The 20,172-nt window shown below is 40.3% G+C and overlaps 1 protein-coding gene across 2 annotated transcripts in view; it reads left to right on the top strand.

Moving 5' to 3' along the window:
- CDR2 (cerebellar degeneration related protein 2) overlaps positions 1 to 19,303 on the top strand; it is a 36,049-nt gene extending 16,746 nt beyond the window's left edge. For both annotated transcript variants that reach the window (XM_049904370.1, XM_049904371.1), the window contains exons 3-5: positions 12,025 to 12,173; positions 15,781 to 15,945; positions 17,184 to 19,303. In XM_049904370.1, coding sequence (XP_049760327.1) covers positions 12,025 to 12,173; positions 15,781 to 15,945; positions 17,184 to 18,048 — 1,179 coding nt within the window. In that variant the 3' untranslated portion in view covers positions 18,049 to 19,303. The remainder of the gene's footprint in view (positions 1 to 12,024; positions 12,174 to 15,780; positions 15,946 to 17,183) is intronic.
- Positions 19,304 to 20,172: the final 869 nt, after the last annotated feature.

Genomic DNA, 20,172 nt, shown 5'->3' with positions numbered 1-20,172 from the left:
TTCATAAGTAGAAGTGTATGTATTCTTTCAAAGACTGTTAGTGGGTTTAAAATGAAATTGGTCAGCATTTTCTTAAGCATTACTTTTAATGTAAAAAGAAAAGATTAAATAAGCTATTGAAAATAGTGGTTCCACTTAGATCAAAGATTTTATAGAAGATTATTGATCAAAAGAGAAAAAATGTGGAAAAGAATTTCAGATTCTCATGAATTCCAGACTTTCTGGAGCCACTGAGGCTGGATGAGCCCACCACCACCACCAAACTATTGCCGTGAGGTAGTCTTTAAACCTTAAACTGAAACTATCTCTGAAGTCATCTTTATGTTTGGATTGTCATTTTGTTGTTAAGTTGTCATGGTTTTATATGTATTTTGGTTATTAGATTCTTACTGAACATTGTCTTTTCACTTTTTTGGTAATGCTTTTGATGAGCAACCTTTTGATTTTTATGAGGTTCCATTTATTTATTTTGTCTTTTGCTGTTTGTGCTTTTGTTATTATATTAGATAATCCATCGTTAAGAGCTGAGCCTGACAGCATTGCCCCTGCATTTTCTTCTAAGAATTTTATGGTTTTACTTGATATATTTAAATCCTTAATCCATTTAAAATTTTTCTGTATGGTGTGAGGCATGCGTCCTGTTTCATCTTTTTTGCACATGAAAATCAGTTTTCCCAACAGCATTTATTGAAGAGACTCTTCTTTCTCCATGGGATGGACTTGGCGCCCTTGTCAAAAATCAGTTGACCAGCAGGGAAGAATGAAGAACACCAAAGACACAAGGTAATTTTGAGCCTAAGAAACAGAAAGGACCACATAAACCAGAGACATCAGCCTGAGATCAGAAGAACTAGGTGGTGCCCGGCCACAACAATGACTACCCTGACAGGGAACATAACAGAGAACCCCTGAGGGAGCAGGAGAGCAGTGGGATGCAGACCCCAAATTCTCATAAAAAGACCAGACTTAATGGTCTGAGACTAGAAGGACCCCAGAGGCCGTGGTGCCCAGACCTTCTGTTACCCCAAGATAGGAGCATTCCCAAAGCCAACTCTTCAGACCAGGGATTGGACTGGAATATGGGATGGAAAATGATACTGGTGAAGAGTGAGCTTCTTGGATCAAGTAGACACATGAGACTATGTTGGCATCTCCTGTCTGGAGGGGAGGTGAGAGGGCAGAGGGAGCCAGAAGCTGCCCGAATGGACATGAGGAGAGAAAGTGGAAGGAAGGAGTGTGCTGTCTCATTAGGGGGAGAACAATAAATTTTTGTATGAGAGACTGACTTGATTTGTAAACTTTCACTTAAAGCACAATAAAAATTAGTTAAAAAAAAAATCAGTTCACCAAAAATGTGTTGGTTTATTTCTGGACTCTCAATTCTATTCCATTGATCTGTGTTTGGTTACTGTAGCTGTATAATAATGTTTTACAATAATATAAATGTTATAATAATGTCTTATTAAGTGCGAGTCTACCTACTTTGCTCTTCTCTTTCAGCTTCTTCCATTCCCCATAAAGTTGAAGATTGGTTTTCCATTTCTGTAAAGAAGGCTGTTGGAATTTTGATTGGGATTATGTTGATTCTATAGATGGCTTTGAGTAGTATTGACATCATAACAATATTAAGCGTTCCAACCCAAGAACATGGAACATCTTTCCATTTATTTAAGTCTTCTTTGATTTCTTTTCTTGGAAACCATATGGTGCAGTTCTACTCTGTCCTTTAGGGTCGCTGTGAGTCAGAATTGACTTGTCGGCAATGGGTTTTTTAATTTCAGCAGTGTTTAAATTTTCATCGTATAAGTTCTTCACATCCTTAGTTAGGTTTATTCATAGGTATTTTATTCTCTCAGATGCTATCGTGAATGGAATTGTTTCCCTAATTGCCCTTTTAAATTTCTCATTGCTGGTATATAGAAACCCAGTTGATTTTTGTTTGTTGATCTTGTACCCTGCAACTTTGCTAAATTCCTCTATTAGCTCTAGAAGTTTTTTTGCGGACTTTTTAGGATTTTCTATATAATAGGGTCACATCATCCATGAACAGACATAATTTTACTTCTTGTCCGATCTGGTTACCTCATATTTCTTTGTCTTGTCTTATTGCTCTGGCTAGGATTTCTAATACAATATTGACTAGAAGTGGTGAGAGTGGGCACCCTTGTCTTGTTCTCAATTTTAAGCGGAAAGCTCTCAGTCTTTCTCCATTAAGTATAATGTTGGCTGTTGGCTTTTCATATATGCCCTGAATCATATTGAAGAGTTCCCTTCTCTTCCAGTCTTCATCAGGGTTTCCATCAAGAAAGGGTGTTGGTAACATATCAAAAAAATAATTCACCATGACCAAGTGGGATTCATACCAGATATGCAGGGATGGTTCAACATTAGAAAAACAATTAATGTAATCCACCACATAAATGAAACAAAAGACAAGAATCACATGATTTTATCAATTAATGCAGAAAAGGCATTTGACAAAGTTCAACACTCATTCATGATAAAAACTCTCAGCAAAATAGGAATAGAAGGAAAATTTCTGAACATAATAAAGAGCATTTATATAAAGCCAACAGCGAACATCACCCTAAATGGAGAGAGCCTGAAAACATTCCCATTGAGATCGGGAACCAGACAAGGATGCCCTTTATCACCACTCTTATTCAACATTGTGCTAGAAGTCCTAGCCAGAGCAATTAGGCTAGATAAAGAAATAAAGGGCATCCAGATTGGCAAGGAAGAAGTAAAAGTATCTCTATTTGCAGATGACATGATCTTATACACAGAAAGCCCTAAGGAACCCTCAAGAAAACTACTGAAACTAATAGAAGAGTTCAGCAGAGTATCAGGATACAAGATAAACATATAAAAATCAGTTTGATTTCCTCTACACCAACAAAAAGAACATCGAAGAGGAAATCACCAAATCAATGCCATTTACAGTAGCCCCCAAGAAGATAAAATACTTAGGAATAAATCTTACCAGAGATGTAAAAGACTTATACAAGGAAAACTACAGTACACTTCTGCAAGAAACCAAAAGAGACTTACATAAGTGGAAGAACATACCTTGCTCATGGATAGGAAGACTTAACATTATAAAGATGTCTGTTCTACCAAAAGCGATCTATACATTTAATGCAATTCCGATCCAAATGTCAACGACATTCTTCAATGAGGTGGAGAAACAAATCACCAATTTCATATGGAAGGGAAAGAGGCCCCGGATAAATAAGGCATTACTGAAAAAGAGGAACAAAGTAGGAGGCCTTACTTTACCTGATTTTAGAACCTATTATACCGCCACAGTAGTCAAAACAGCCTGGTACTGGTACAACAACAGATACATGGACCAATGGAACAGAATTGAGAATCCAGACATAAATCCATCCACATATGAGCAGCTGATATTTGACAAAGGCCCCAAAACAGTTAAATGGGGAAAAGACAGTTTTTTTAACAAATGGTGCTGGCATAACTGGATATCCATCTGCAAAAAAATGAAACAAGACCCATACCTCACTCCATGCACAAAAACTAACTCAAAATGGATCAAAGACCTAAATATAAAATGTAAAATGATAAAGATCATGGAAGAAAAAATAGGGACAATACTAGGAGCCCTAATACATGGCATAAACAGTATAGAAAACATTATAAAGAACGTAGAAGAAAAACTAGATAACTGGGAGCTCCTAAAAATCAAACACCTATGCTCATCCAAAGATGTCACCAAAAAAGTAAAAAGACTACCTACAGACTGGGAAAAAGTTTTTAGCTATGACATTTCTGATCAGCGCCTGATCTCTAAAATCTACATAATACTACAAAATCTCAACTGCAAAAAGACAAATAACCCAATTAAAAAATGGGCAAAAGATATGAATAGACACTTCACTAAAGAAGACATTCAGGTAGCTAACAGATACATGAGGAAATGTTCACGATCATTAGCCATTAGAGAAATGCAGATCAAAACTACAATGAGATTTCATCTCACTCCAACAAGGCTGGCATTAATCCAAAAAACACAAAATAATAAATGTTGGAGAGGCTGTGGAGAGATTGGAACACTTCTACACTGCTGGTGGAAATGTCAAATGGTACAACCACTTTGGAAATCGATTTGACGCTTCCTTAAAAAGCTAGAAATAGAACTACCATACGATCCAGCAATCCCACTCCTTGGAATATATCCTAGAGAAATAAGAGCCTTTACATGAACAGATATATGCACACCCATGTTTATTGCAGCACTGTTTACAATAGCAAAAACATGGAAGCAACCAAGGTGCCCATCAATGGATGAATGGATAAATTATGGTACATTCACACAATGGAATACTACGCATCAATAAAGAACAGTGAGGAATCTGTGAAACATTTCATAACATGGAGGAACCTGGAAGGCATTATGCTGAGTGAAATGAGTCAGTTGCAAAAGGACCAATATTATATAAGACCACTATTACAAAAACTTGAGAAATAGTTTAAACTGAGAAGAACACATTCTTTTGTGGTTACGAGGGGGGGAGGGAGGGAAGGTGGGAGAGGGGTATTCACTAATTAGATAGTAGATAAGAACTACTTTAGGTAAAGGGAAAGACAGCACACAGTACAGGAGAGGTCAGCACAATTGGACTAAACCAAAAGCAAAGAAGTTCTCTGAAAAAACTGAATGCTTCAAAGGCCAGTGTAGCACGGGCAGGGGTCTGGGGACCATGGTTTCAGGGGACATCTAAGTCAATTGGCATAATAAAATCTATTAACAAAACATTCTGCATCCCACTTTGAAGAGTGGCTTCTGGGGTCTTAAATGCTAACAAGCGGCCATCTAAGATGCATCAATTGGTCTCAACCCACCTGGATCAAAGGAGAATGAAGAACACCAAGGACACAAGGTAATTACGAGCCGAAGAGACAGAAACGGCCACATGAACCAGAGACTACATCATCCTGAGACCAGAAGAACTAGATGGTGCCCAGCTACAACCGATGACTGCCCTGACAGGGAACACAACAGAGAACCGTGAGGGAGCAGGAGAGCGGTGGGATGCAGACCCTAAATTCTCATAAGACTAGATAGACTTGATGGTCTGACTGAGACTGGAAGGACCCCGGTGGTCATGGCCCCCAGACCTTCTGTTGGCCCAGGACAGGAACCATTCCTGAAGCCAACTCTTCAGACATGGATTGGACTGGACAATGGGTTGGAGAGGGATGCTGGTGAGGGGTGAACTTCTTGGATCAGGTGGACACTTGAGACTATGTTGGCATCTCCTGCCTGGAGGGGAGATGAGAGGGTGGAAGGGGTTAGAAGCTGGTGAAAAGGACACGAAAAGAGAGGGTGGAGGGAGAGAGCGGGCTGTCTCATTAGGGGGAGAGTAATTGGGAGTGTGTTTTTTAGCAAGGTGTATATGGGTTTTTGCGTGAGAGACTGACTTGATTTGTAAATTTTCACTTAAAGCACAATAAAAACTATTTTTTAAAAAAAAAGGGTGTTGGATTTTATCAAATGCTTTTTCTACATCCATAGAGATGATCACGTGGTTCTTTTCCTTTGTTCTTTTGTGATGTGGTGTATTATGTTGATTGATTTTCTAATGTTGAACCATTTCTGCATTCGTGAAATAAATCCCACTTGTTCATGGTGCATGACTCTTTTAATATGCTGTTGGATTCTGTACAGTAGTATTTTGTTGAGGATTTTTGTATCTATATTCATAAGAGATGTTGGCCTGTAGTTTGTTTTCTTGTGATGTCTTTAGTTTTGGTATCAGGGTTATGTTTGCTTCATAGACTGAATTAGGGGGTATTCCTTCTCTAGCTTTTGGAAGAGTTTAAACAGTACTGGTGTCAATTCTTCTCTAAATGTTTGGTAGAATTCCCCAGTGGCTATTTACATCTTTTCTTTTCTCTGTCAGTCTAGCTAGTTTGTCAGTTTTATTGATCTTTTCAAAGAGCCATATTCTGGTTTTATTGATTCTATTGTTTTTCTGTTTTCAATTTTAGTTATTTATGTTCTGATCTTTGTTATTTCTGTTCTTCTGGTAGGTTTAGGCTTAGTTTGTTCTTTCTAGTTCCTCGAGTTGTAGAGTTAGGCTGTTAATTTGAGCCTTTTCTTCTTTTTTCATGTATGCATTTATTGCTGTAAGTTTTTCTCTGAGTACTGCCTTCTCTGCATTACAAAAGTTTTGGTATGTTGTGCTTTCGTTTTCATTTGATTCTGGGAAATCTGTGATTTCTTCCTTGACCCATTGGTAGTTTAATGGTGTATTGTTTAGTTTCCTTATGTTTGTGTATTTTCCTTTTGTGTGTGTGTGTTTACTGATTTCTAGCTTCACTCCATTGTGGTCATAGAAAAATACTTTGTATGATTTAAATCTTTTTTAAATTTATCAAGCCATGCTTTGTGACCTAACATGTGGTCTCTCCAAGAGAATGACCCCTGTGCACTGAAGTAAAATGTATATTGTGCTGTTTCAGGCTGGAGTGTTCTATATATGCCTGTTAAGTCTAGTTGGTTTATAGTGTCATTGAGGGCCTCTGTTTCCTTGCTGATGTTCTGTGTAGATATTCTGTCTTGAAGTCAGTATATTAACACAGGATAGATAAATAGTTTACAAAGCACTTCCAGTAATTCCTAATCCAGGCTTACACCTCTGGAGATTTTTAAAGGAGGTTCAAGGAGCCCTGAGGTTCATGAGTAGTACAATGGTTTGTTCTCAACTATTAACCTAAAGGTTAGTGGTTCAGACCCACTTAGTGGCACTGTGGAAGAAATGCCTGGCAGTCCGTTTCCATGAAGATTGTTGTTGTGTGCTGTCAAGTCAGTTCCGACTCATGGTGACCCTATAGGGTAGGGTAGAACTGCCCTGTTGGGTTTCCTAGGCTATAATCATTAAAGGAGCAATTAGCCAGGTCTTTTCTCCTGCAGAACAGCTGGTGGGTTTGAACTGCTGACGTTTGAGTTAGCAGCCAAGTGCTTAACCATTGTGCCACCAGGGCTCCTTCATAAAGATTACCTACCTGCTGCCGTTGATTCTGACTCATAGTGACCCTATAGGACACGGTAGAACTGCCCCCATAGAGTTCCCAAGAAGCGCCTGGTGGATTTGAACTGCCAACCTCTTCATTAGCAGCTGTAGCACTTAACCACTACACCACCAGGGTTTCCTCTTAAAGATTACAGCCAAGAAAACCCTATGGAGCAGTTTTACTCTGTAACACATGGGGTTGCCATGAGTCAGAATTGACTCTACAGCTGTGGGTTGGGTTTGGTAAGGAGCCCTGGCTTCAGAGTTAGGAGATCCACATTTAAGTCTGTGGCTGATAACTAGAGAATTTGGGCGTGTGAATTACCTGCAAGATCCTGTTTGGTCAACTATGAAATGGTGATAAGAATGCTTGCACTACATTGATAGAGGATTGCTCCGAGGGAATGAGATTATGGAAATATGTATTTTGGACAGCATAAATTGTTGCATAGTATATTTTATTTATCTATGTTTTAAATATTGTAGTAATGAAAGAATCTTAATTCTGAAAATATAAATCCTTTTGAATTACTGGAAAACAGATTTTAAAAACAAGCCAAGCTTTTAATAGTGGGGTTATAAAAAAAAAAAGAAAAACCCAGTGGGGTTATAGGCAGTTTTTATTTTCATATTCATGCTTTTTTGTGTTTTCTAAATTTCCTACAGAGAAAAATATACTACTTTAATAAGGAGAAGAAGGTTTTTCAAAGGTAATAGGAAGTATTTCACTATTATAAAAGGTCATTTTGATACTAAATTCAGAGTTTTTGGCTATAAACCCTTAACATAAGGATGATCCCAACACTGTTTAAAATCTGAATTTCCATTTCATTTCTTGGGCATTTTTAGTTTGGGTTGTATCTGTCATTTCTTGCATTCTAGGTCAGGGTTCTATAATTGCAGATAGGTGTTAATATAATCCAGCTGTTTTTTTTTTTTTTTTGGCCTCTAGTTTCCAGAGGTATCCATAATGATAAAGGTGGCCTGTTTTTAAATTGTGTGCATAGCCTGAACCTTGTATTCGTAGTCGAGGTGACATTCTGTATGTTGACATTTTTGCCTACACTTTGCCATCCCCACTGTCCCCTCTTGCCATGTTACCCACCGTTTTGCTTTTCCCCTGCTTAATTTTGGTTCTTAGTGACTTGCTCTTTGGTTGCTGGTAAAAGTGATCAGTAAAGCTTTTTTTTTTTTTTTTAAATTTGAAATGTTAAACATAAAAACTATTACTACAAGTAATAACAGATACCCATGTATCCATTACCTCCGTTGAACCTGGACATTTTGTCAAATTTGCTTCATTTTAAAAGAAAGAAAATATTGCAGCTACCATTGAACGCTTCCCCAGAATTAGCCTCTGTCCTGAATTTGGTGTTTCATGGTTGGCCGTTCTCTTCAAACCTTCCTGAGTACATCGGCTTGAGGAGGAGTGAGGCTCCATCTACTGTCTTTAACTTGCTGGCCCTGTAAAGAGAGATGAAGTGGTAACTGCTGTTGTACTCAAGCTCTTTTTGGCACTTGAATTTTAATACAGTTAGACTGATTTGAGGTGTGTGTCAAAGATTCTGAACTGAGAAAACTAGAATGTTAGAAGTATATCTCTACTTTTAAATGAGTGGTAGAAAATAAGCTAACCCATTTCCTTCTAGATTCAGAAAAAAAGTCTGAGAAACAATGATTTGAAGTTTCAGGGACCGAGCCTTGCAACACAGTGTTTGACTACATAGAGTTAGGATTCTCTGGCCTTGCATTAGTATTTGCTTAAAGATCTAATATTTTGCTTTTAAATTGCTTAATAATTTAGTCAGACTTCTTTGTAGGTGACCTAGCACAGATTCTTGGAGAAGTAAAGGGCTTTCTAATTAGCTTTGATTTAATATAATAAGATTAAACTCCTACCATGTGAGAATAAGCTCCCTGTCATTGTTTAGAATGTACTTAAAGCCAAGTCTAAGACCAGAATATCACAAGTTCTTCCTAAATGGTTTCATTGTGTTTTTTCACAGTTTTTTTTTCTTTTAATATCAAATAAGAACTTTCTGTAGCTTTTCTAATGGCCTTTTTGTACCTATTTGCATACTGAGTAGTTTCCCTTATGTTGACAACTCCGATTTGAACATTATATCTTAAAAGCAGGCAACTGAAGCTTAGTGGTTGAAACCCACCCAGTGACAGTGCAGGAGAGATGCTTGGTGATCTGCTTCCATAAAGATTGTTGTTGTGTGCTGTCAAGTCGATTCCGATTTATAGCAACCCTATACGGGAGAGTAGAACTGCCCCATTGGGTTTCCTAGGCTGTAATCTTTACGGGAGAAAATAGGTCTTTCCTCCTGCAGAGCCACTGGTGTGTTCAAACCACTAACCTTTCAGTTAGCAGCCTAGTATGTAACCATTGTGCCACCAGGGCTCCTTTTCCATGGGCCTGGCTGGCGGCTTCTCCTAACTCATGTACTGTAGGGGCTGGTGAACCCAAGATTGGCAGGTCAGACAGTAGGCCTCTTGCTCACAGGCTGTGGAGGCTCACAAATCCCAAGATTGGCAGGTAAGCTGCTAGCTCAAGTCCCAAGAACCAGAGGTCAGATGAACAGGAGCCAGCTGCAGGATCCAGAGCGAGCAAGAACCCACGAGCTTTGCCAGAAAATCCACCTATGTTGGATACAGGCCACACCCCCAATGAAACGCACTTTCAACTGATTGGCTGCCCATAGCAGATCTCATCATGAGGGTGATTACATTATTACACAGCTACCAAACTACATCATTACTGCCAAACCACTGATAATCATGGCCCAGCCAAGTTGACACACAACCTTAACCATCACAGATAACAACAAAATGGGATGGGGGGGGAATGATATAGGTATAGGCTTTCTTGTAAATGAAGGTGGTACCAACTTACCCTAGGATGTTATCAACACAAGCTCTTAAATGTAATATTCATAGTAACCACTAAGAAAATAACTAAAAAATGTGCACAAAAAGAGCTTGGCTACTAACCAAAGGGTCAGCAGTTCAAATCCTCTAGCTGATGCTTGGAAACCCGATAGGGCAGTTCTACTCTGTTCCGTAGCGTCGCTATGAGTTGGAATTAACTCGACGGCAATAAGTTTGGGTTTGGTTTGCTTTGCTTTGATTTGGTTTGTACATAGCCTGTTTTTTTTTTTTTTTTTTAAGTTGTTGTAAATCAGTCCCAAAGAATACTTGAGACCTAAAATATCTACACACAGTTGGTATGTCAGTTTAAATGAGCATTTACTTGGTATAAAGGAGCTTGTAAGACTTCTGCAGCTATTACGTGTATTCCTGTGGTTCTCAATCCTTTTCTCCCTCCATCGTTCATGAACGATTGAGCACATTTTCATCAGTGGAGGTAGTATTAATGTCATACTCATACAGTTCTGAAAAAGCTTCCCCCATGAGAACTAGCGGTTGATTTCCAAGGGACCAAGAGAAACTGGGGACGTTTTAGAGAGTGAAGAATAAACACACTCTGTGTTTCCTTTCAGCCCTGCAAGGTAGGTGCTAATAGGTTCACAACCCCTTATTTCCCAGCTCAAAAAGCTTTATAAACCAAGATTTTTTTTCCCTCAAGTTCGCAGCACATTCATCTGGTAGCAAACCCTGACCTGAACTGATGTGAGGCTGCTTACAATCTTGATTTCTGCTCTTTGATGCAGAAACACCAATGCTGGACTACAAGGTGCTGCCCAGACCGCACTGGGGTACATGCACCGTATTGTCTTTATAAAATTCAAAGAGTTTTCTGAACCACGCCTGGCCCCAAGGGTTTCAAGTGAAGAAGCTGAAGTTGAGAGGTTGTGTTTGTTTGCTCAACACATTGCTAGTGAGTGATGTCTAGTTTGAGGGGGAAAAAAAGGCTTATATGCTTTATTCAGCCCTACCACACTGCTGTTAAAAAAAGCCCATTGAATATCCTTTAGCCTGTTCTTTGAAAGAAATCTGTTAGCCTTGCAAATACTTGCATAGTTGTATAAAATGCCTGAAGAATAGTGTTTTTAAGGTCATGTCTTTGATCCGTTACATGTGATCATTGGTAATGCCTCAAACGTTTTCCAGTTGTGCCCCAGAGAAACATCATGACTGTTTGATTTGGAACACGTACTGTGTTCCAGTGTCTTAGGTGGAGTTGGATAAGGGAGAGAGCCAAGGTGAATTACCACTAAGCATTAAGACTGGTTATTACCCTTTACCTTTGGCCCTTTAGAAAGGGGTTTTAGCAGAACCAAAATAATCTGGTAGCTTTCTCAGGGATAAAGAGGATTATGGTGGTAACATTCTCACAGAATTAAAAATAACAAGGGGCTTGGATTCTGCTAAGGCTTGCTTCATGACCTAATATGTGGTCTATTCTAGAGAATGTTCCATGTGCACTAGAAAAGAAAGTATACTTGGTTGCTGTTGGGTGGAATGTTCTGTATATGTCTACGAGGTCAGGTTGGTTGATTACGGCATTTAGATCTTCCGTGTCTTTATTGAGCTTCTTTCTGGATGTTCTGTCCTTAACAAGGGTCTTTGAAATGTATTAAGCTAAAATATGGCTTTGTGATAAACTCAATGTGCTTTTCACTATTGTTTGTCCAGAATGCCTCACTCAGAAAAAAATTGATATCTTTTTTCAAGTAAAAATCATCTAAAATTCTCCAGTTTAGGCTTTATTTATTTTTCTGTTAAACATGATACCTTTTGCTTAAACATTGATCACTTGTTCCATGTTTTTTCTCTTGTGAGATTATCATGTCTCACTTTAGATTTTCCTGTTGAGTAACAGTTTTATGTACTATGTACTCACCATACTTATGGGTATGGGTAAGCATTAGGGAAATTTAAAAAAAAAAAGGATGGTCTGTACTCACTTCCTATTAAAACAGGTAGTTTAATTGGGATTTAAAGTTCTTCTTCTCATAAAATAAACCTGTGATATCTTCTCTGAAGTGTGTAACCTGGTCACAATCATCTTCTCTTTCAGTATCTGACCAAACAGGTGGAGCTTCTACGGCAGATGAATGAGCAACATGCAAAGGTTTATGAGCAATTAGATGTCACAGCGAGGGAACTGGAAGAAACAAATCAAAAACTAGTTGCTGACAGCAAGGCTTCACAGCAAAAGATTCTGAGGTAAACTCACTAGAATCCATGAAGGAAGCCCTAAAAAAAAAAGAAAAAACTGCTGCCACCATGTGGATTCCAACTCATCACGACCCTATAGGATAAAGTAGAACTGCCCCACAGGGTGGATTCGAACTGCTGACCTTTTGGTTAGCAGCCAGATAACCACTGCACCACCAGGGCTCCAAAGGAAGTCCTAAGGGGAGTTATTAGTATACAATAGGATAGAACATGGTATAATGGGTTCGGGTCAGTATGGTTGTTGTTGATGTTAGGTGCCATCGAGTCGGTTCTGACTCATAGTGACCCTGTGCACTACAGAATGAAACACTGCCTCGTCCTGCGCCATCCTTACAATCGTTATGCTTGAGCTCATTGTTGCAGCCACTGTGTCAATCCACCTGATTCAGGGTCTTCCTCTTTTTCGCTGACCCTGTACTCTGCCAAGCATGATGTCCTTATCCAGGGACTGATCCCTCCTGACAACATGTCCAAAGTATGTAAGACGCAGTCTTGCCATCCTTGCCTCTAAGGAGTATTCTGGCCGCACTTCTTCCAAGACAGATTTGTTCGTTCTTTTGGCAGTCCATGGTATATTCAATATTCTTCACCAACACCACAATTCAAAGGGGTCAACTCTTCTTCAGTCTTCCTTATTCATTGCCCAGCTTTCACATGCATATGATATGATTGAAAATACCACGGCTTGGGTCAGGTGCACCTTAGTCTTCAGGGTGACATCTTTGCTCTTCAACACTTTGAAGAGGTCCTTTACAGCAGATTAACCCAGTGCAATATGTCTTTTGATTTCTTGACTGCTGCTTCCATGGCTGTTGGTTGTGGATACAACTCAAATGAAATCCTTGACAACTTCAATCTTTTCTCCATTTATCATGATGTTGCTCATTGGTCCAGTCGTGAGGATTTTTGTTTTCTTTATGTTGAGGTGCAATCCATACTGAAGGCTGTGGTCTCTGATCTTCATTAGTAAGTGCTTCAAGTCTTCTTCACTTTCAGCAAGCAAGGTTGTGTCATCTGCATAACGCAGGTTGTTAATGAGTCTTCCTCCAATCCTGATGCCCCATTCTTCTTCATATAGTCCAGCTTCTCGTATTATTTGCTCAGCATACAGATTAAATAGGTATGGTGAAAGAATACAACCCTGACGCACACTTTTCCTGACTTTAAACCAATCAGTATCCCCTTGTTCTGTCCAAACAACTGCCTCTTGATCTATGTAAAGGTTCCTCATGAGCACATAGTTTGTTATGATCCACACAGTCGGATGCCTTTGCATAGTCAATAATACACAGGTAAACATCCTTCTGGTACTCTCGGCTTTCAGCCAGGATCCATCTGACATCAGCAATGATATCCCTGGTTCCACGTCCTCTTCTGAAACCAGCCTGAATTTCTGGCAGTTCCCTGTTGATATACTGCTGCAACCGTTTTTGAATGATCTTCAGCAAAATTTTGCTTGGGTATGATATTAATGATATTGTTCTATAATTTCCACGTTTGGTTGGATCACCTTTCTTGGGAATAGGCATAAATATGGATCTCTTCCAGTCAGTTGGCCAGGAAGCTGTCTTCCATATTTCTTGGCATAAGACGAGTGAGCACTTCCAGCACTGCATCTGTTTGTTGAAACATCTCAATTGATATTCCATCAATTGCTGGAGCCTTGTTTTTCACCAATGCCTTCAGAGCAGCTTGGACTTCTTCCTTCAGTACCATCAGTTCCTGATCATATGCCACCTCTTGAAATGGTTGAACATTGACTAATTCTTTTTGGTATAATGACTCTGTGTATTCCTTCCATCTTCTTTTGATGCTTCCTGTATCATTTAATATTTTCCCCATAGAATCCTTCACTATTGCAACTCGAGGCTTGAATTTTTTCTTCAGTTCTTTCAGCTTGAGAAACGCCAAGTGTGTTCTTCCCTTTTGGTTTTCCATCTCCAGCTCTTTGCACATGTCATTATAATACTTTACTTTGCCTTCTCGAGACGCCCTTTGAAATATTCCGTTCAGTTCTTTTACTTCCTGAATTCTTCCTTTTGCTTTAGCTGCTCAATGCTCAAGAGCAAGTTTCAGAGTCTTCTCTGACATCCATCTCGGTCTTTTCTTTCTTTCCTGTCTTTTCAGTGACCTCCTGCTTTCTTCAAATATGGTGTCCTTGATGTCATTCCACAACTCGTCTGGTCTTTGATCACTAGTGTTCAACGCATCAAATCTATTCTTCAGATGGTCTCTAAATTCAGGCGGGATATACTCAAGGTCATATTTTGGCTCTCGTGGGCTTGCTCTGATTTTCTTCAGTTTCAGCTTGAGCTTGCATATGAGTAATTGATGGTCTATTCCACAGTCGGCCCCTGGCCTTGTTCTAACTGATGATATAGAGCTTTTCCATCGTCTCTTTTCACAGATGTAGTCAGTTTGATTTCTGTGTGTTCCATCTGGCGAGGTACATGTGTATGGTCACTGTTTATGTTAGTGAAAGAAGGTATTTGCAATGAAGAAGTTGTTGGTCTTGCAAAATTCTCTCATTTGATCTCTGGTATTGTTTCTGTCACCAAGGCCATATTTTCTAACTACTGATCCTTCTTTGTTTCCAACTTTCGCATTCCAATTGTCAGTAATCATCAATGCATCTTGATTGCATGTTCCATCGATTTCAGACTGCAGCAGCTGATAAAAATCTTCTGTTTCTTCATCTTTGGCCCTAGTGGTTGGTGCATAAATTTGAATAGTAGTCATATTAACTGGTCTTCCTTGTAGGCGTATGGATATTATCCTATCACTGACAGGGTTGTACTTCAGGATAGATCTTGAAACGTTCTTTTTGACGCTGAATGCAACACCATTCCTCTTCAAGCCGTCATTCCCAGCATAGTGGACTATATGATTGTCTGATTCAAAATGGGCAATACCAGTCCATTTCAGCTCAGTTATGCCTAGGATATTGATGTTTATGCCTTCCATTTCATTTTTGACGGTTTCCAATTTTCCTAGATTCATACTTCGTACATTCCAGGTTCCGATTATTAATGGATGTTTGCAGCTGTTTCTTCTCATTTTGAGTCGTGCCACATCAGCAAATGAAGGTCCCGAAAGCTTTACTCCATCCACGTCATTAAGGTCAACTCTACTTCAAGGAGGCAGCTCTTCCCCAGTCATCTTTTGAGTGCCTTCCAACCTGGGGGGCTCATCTTCCAGCACTATATCAGACAATGTTCCGCTGCTATTCATAAGGTTTTCACTGGCTAATGCTTTTCAGAAGTAGCCTGCCAGTCCTTCTTCCTAGTCTGTCTTAGTCTGGAAGCTCAGCTGAAACCTGTCCTCCGTGGGTGACCCTGCTGGTATCTGAATACCAGTGGCATAGCTTCCAGCATCATAGCAACACACAAGCCTCCATAGTACGACAAACTGACAGACACTTGGGGGGTCAGTATGGAGTAAGGTTTAATTTCGTTCCTTATGGACAATGGAGATTAAATAGAAGTGCTTTCCAATTAAGAAAAGCCAGTTTGAGTGGTTCTCAACTAATCTGTTACTGCTTATCCCCTTAATCTAATGTGACAAGCAGCACTTGGCTTTTTTCTGTTCCTCACAGTCTGACTGAAACGATTGAATGCCTACAAACCAACATTGATCATCTTCACAGCCAAGTGGAGGAGCTGAAGTCATCTGGCCAAGGGAGAAGGAAGCAGGGGAGATGTGAGCAGCAGAGAGCGGCGCCCAGCTTCTCGTGTCTGAAAGAGCTATATGACCTTCGCCAGTAAGGGCCTGCCTTTCCGTAGCCTTACAGACAGGGAGCTTCTCCTGTCACTGACAGTCTGGATTCCAGAGGAGTAAGAGTACCCTTTTTAAGAAACCCACCTGGCCCTTTAAACCGCCAGTGATGTGAACAAAGCCATTTAACGTAAACATACAAATTAGGGAGCTCTTTGATATTAGTAATTCTGTGAAAACTCATTTTTTAAAGAGAGGCTTGAGAGCATTTATTTCAGTGCTTTTGCTGAATTAAATCTTAGTTTAAAATAAGGTGAAGGACTTCTGACACACTTTTACAGATTTTTGGGTTATGATCTCACATTAGAGTGAAGAAAAATTGAAATTTCAATAAAAAAATCTAGGTGAACAGAAGTTTTTTTTTTTCTTTGTCTACATAAATGCCTTTATAATTTAGAGTGATAAGATTGAGTCTTTATGTGGGAACTGTGTATTGAGTGCCTCTTTTATGTCAGGTGTTATGCCGGACATGAGGAATCTATGGCAAACAAAATAGACATGGTTCCCAACCTCTTGGAGCTTTCAGTCCAGTGGAGAGGCAGATAAGCAAAGAATCACACAATGAAATATAGATACAGCTGTTTAAGACTCTGAGCAGGAGAGGGTGGTTCTCAACCTTGGTTGTGTGTATCAAAATCACCTGCACAAGTTTCTCAACATGGAAATACCAAGGACTCCCTTGGCCTCAATCCGAATCTCTAGGTATGGGTGAACAGCTTCCCAGGAGACTCTGGTTAAAAAGCACTACAGTAACGGTTCTCAGCCTTGGCTGCCCATCATTGATCACCTGGAGAGTGTGATTAATAATCCCGGTGTCCAGGCCACAGTGCACCTAGGTCAGAATCTGAGGAGGTGGGGCCCAGGCATCAGTGTCTTTAAGACTACCCGGGTGATTCTAATATGCAGCCAAGGCTGAAACCCATTGGGTTGTTCTAATTTCCTTATGAGGTAGCTGTCCTACTACCAGTCTTTGGGAATGGGTGTTCTGCTACTTTTAATACATATATATATATTTTTTAATTAGTCACAAAGATTATTTTCTTACATGTGTTTATTTACCAGCCTCACATAATTTTATTTTAACCACTGCCCTAGTGTGAGAATACGCTGAAAACAAGTCTCTGCCACAGCACCTTTAAAATATTTCATTGAAAACATTAAATGTCTTGTCTTTTCATTCTCACTTGACCTGTGTAATATCTTCTTTCAACATTTTTCCCCTAGACACTTTGTGTATGATCATGTGTTTGCTGAGAAGATAACTTCCTTGCAAAGTCAGCAAAGCCCTGATGAAGAAGAAAATGAACACTTGAAAAAAACAGTGACAATGTTACAGGCCCAGCTGAGCCTGGAGCGGCAGAAGCGGGTGACTATGGAGGAGGAATATGGGCTTGTGCTAAAGGAGAACAGTGAACTAGAACAGCAGCTGGGGGCCATGGATGCCTACCAAGCACGGGCACGGGAGCTGGAGGCTGAGGTGGCCGAGATGCGGCAGATGCTGCAGTCAGAGCACCCTTTGGGGAATGGGGTTGAGAAGCTGGTGTCAGACTCGCTGTTTGTCCCTTTCAAAGAGCCTGGCCAGAGTCTGCTGGAGGAGATGTTCCTAACTGTGCCGGAAGCACCTAGAAAGCCTCTCAAGCGCAGCAGCAGTGAGACGGTCCTGAGCAGCTTGGCGGGGGGTGACATCGTGAAGGGCCATGAGGAGACCTGCATCAGGAGGGCCAAGGCTGTGAAGCAGAGGGGCATCTCCCTTCTGCATGAAGTGGACACTCAGTACAGCGCCCTGAAGGTGAAGTATGAAGAGCTGCTGAAGAAGTGCCAGCAGGAACAGGACTCCCTGTCACACAAGGCTGTGCAGACCTCCAGGGCTCCAGCCAAGGACCTGTCTGGAGTGAAGGCCCAGCCTGAGCCCGGCGCTGGAAGCTGGGAGCTGACCTCTGTTACCCCAGAGCCCATCGATTCCCCCACTGCTGCAACGCCTCCGGAATACAAAGTGCTTTTTAAGGAGATCTTTAGTTGCATCAAGAAAACCAAGCAGGAGATAGATGAACAGCGAACAAAATACCGGTCTCTCTCCTCTCATTCTTAACTGAACCGACAGCTCTTCTACTGATTCGCCTATTTCCTATCACCTCTCTCTCCCAAAAGTGTTTGTAGAGTTAGTCTGATGTTGCTTATGACGTTTCCTCCTTGCATTGCTTATTTGGCAAATATGTACAGCGAGGAAAAGAGGTGGCTGCTGGTGTCAGTTCTACAGTCCAGTTCCCTTTAAGTGCTCCAGGAAATTCCATGACAAACTGGCCTCTGGCAGGCACACTGATTAGGCTTTGACTCCTGGAAAAGCCCCCAAACCAGTGGAGGGAAAATGAACATTCCTGGAGAAGTAGGTTGGTAGTAACTATGTTGTTGTTGTGTGCTGTTTTGAGTCGATCTCCAACTCATAGTGACCCTATGTGAGAGCGTAGAACTGCCCCGTGAGGTTTCCTAGGCTGAAATATTTATGAGAACAGATGGCCAGGTGTTTTCTCCCTCAGAGCCGCTGGTGGGTTTGAACCACTGACCTTTCGGTTAGCAGCCTAATGCTTAACCGTTGTGCCACCACGGCTCCTGTAGTGACTGCAGCGTGGTGAAAAGGGCAGAGCTGAAGCAAAGCTAAGGCAGCTCCTCCTGCCTCTCGGCTTAAAAGTCACCTAGAAACCAGGGAAGGGGCAGCCAAACTGAAACATCTTGCAAAACGCTGTTGGATACTGTGACTTCATTAAGAAAACTGTTCAGGAGAAAACAGGGGTCTAATCCAAAATAAATGGCATTAACAAATACTCCAAGCCCTTGGGTTTTGTTACATCTCCACCAGTTGAACTGTGACTGGCAGGTAATACGTAATATATCTAAATTGAACTGAATACCAAACTGAAAGGGCAAGCTTTGATTTGATCAAAATTAGCTTGTTAGCACACACCCTAGAGGGCCACCCATGAATTCAAATGTTTTTACTCAAGGCATTTACTCAATGTGTTTATCTGACATTTAGGATAGATGAATATGTAAATGTTTAATTCCTTTCTCAAATTTTAACTAAAGAGGGAAGATCAAACTATTCGTTCTACGTTTCCATGAGCTGGCTGACCTGCTGGCCACAAGCTGCTCTTGCTCAGTTCCTGTCATTCCCGTAAATGTTGTTGACTTGCTGCAGAAATTCCTTTCTGCCACTTCATTAAACAGTATTGTGTGTTCCAACTGTAAAAATATATTCACCCTCTCACTTGCATACTTTTAATTTAAAACTATTTAAGAGAACTGAGGTTTGGATTATTGTATATATTTTTCTAAAAACCAAATAAAGCTACCTATGAAAAGGACCAAATGGATCTATTGTTTATTTTAAGCTTACACCATTTCACTATTATAACTCCTTTTTTCCCTTCTAACAAATCCTTTTTTTTTCCTTCATCTAACAAGTAGCTCTAGGAAGATTTGATTTTTTTTTTTTCCTCTTAAACAGGTCCTTGGGATTGTGTAACTCAGCACAAGCTCTGCTCAAGTTCACATATAGTTATATAATATGCTAAAATTAATCTTCATTAAAACGTGTCTATGAACACTACACCTAGTGTTGCAAACCCTGGTGGTGTAGTGGTTAAGAGCTACAGCTGCTAACCAAAAAGTTGATGTTTTGAATCCACCAGGTGCTCCTTGGAAACTGTATGGGGCATTTCTGCTCTGTCCTGTAGGGTCACTATGAGTCAGAATCCACTCGACGGCAATGGGTTTTTAGTTTGGTTTTGGTTAGTGTTGATTAAAATTACTTTATGATTAGACAGTGTTCTACATCCTACTTTGGTGAGTAGCGTCTGGGGTCTTAAAAGCTTATGAGCGGCCATCTAAGTTACAACTATCAGTCCTTTCTAGTCCAGAAAAAAAGAGACTTAAAAAAAAAAAACTAAAAACCCAAGAGAGCAATTAGTCCAAAGGACTGACTAATGGAACACATGAACCACAGCCCACATGATCCCGAGACCAGAAGTAGATGGTGTCGGGCTACCACTACCGACCGCTCTGACTGGGATTACAATAGAGGGTCCCAGACATAGCTGGAGAAAAATGTAGAACAAATGATCAAATTCACAAAAAAGACAAGACTTACTGGTCTGACAGAGACTGGAGGAACCCCCGAGACTGTGGCCTCCGGACACCCTTCTAACTCAGACTTGAA

This window comes from Elephas maximus, chromosome 12, assembly GCF_024166365.1.
Source record: "Elephas maximus indicus isolate mEleMax1 chromosome 12, mEleMax1 primary haplotype, whole genome shotgun sequence".
Classification (NCBI taxonomy): domain Eukaryota; kingdom Metazoa; phylum Chordata; class Mammalia; order Proboscidea; family Elephantidae; genus Elephas; species Elephas maximus.
Note: the sequence above shows the minus strand (reverse complement) of the source record. Positions and strands in the feature narration are given on the sequence as shown.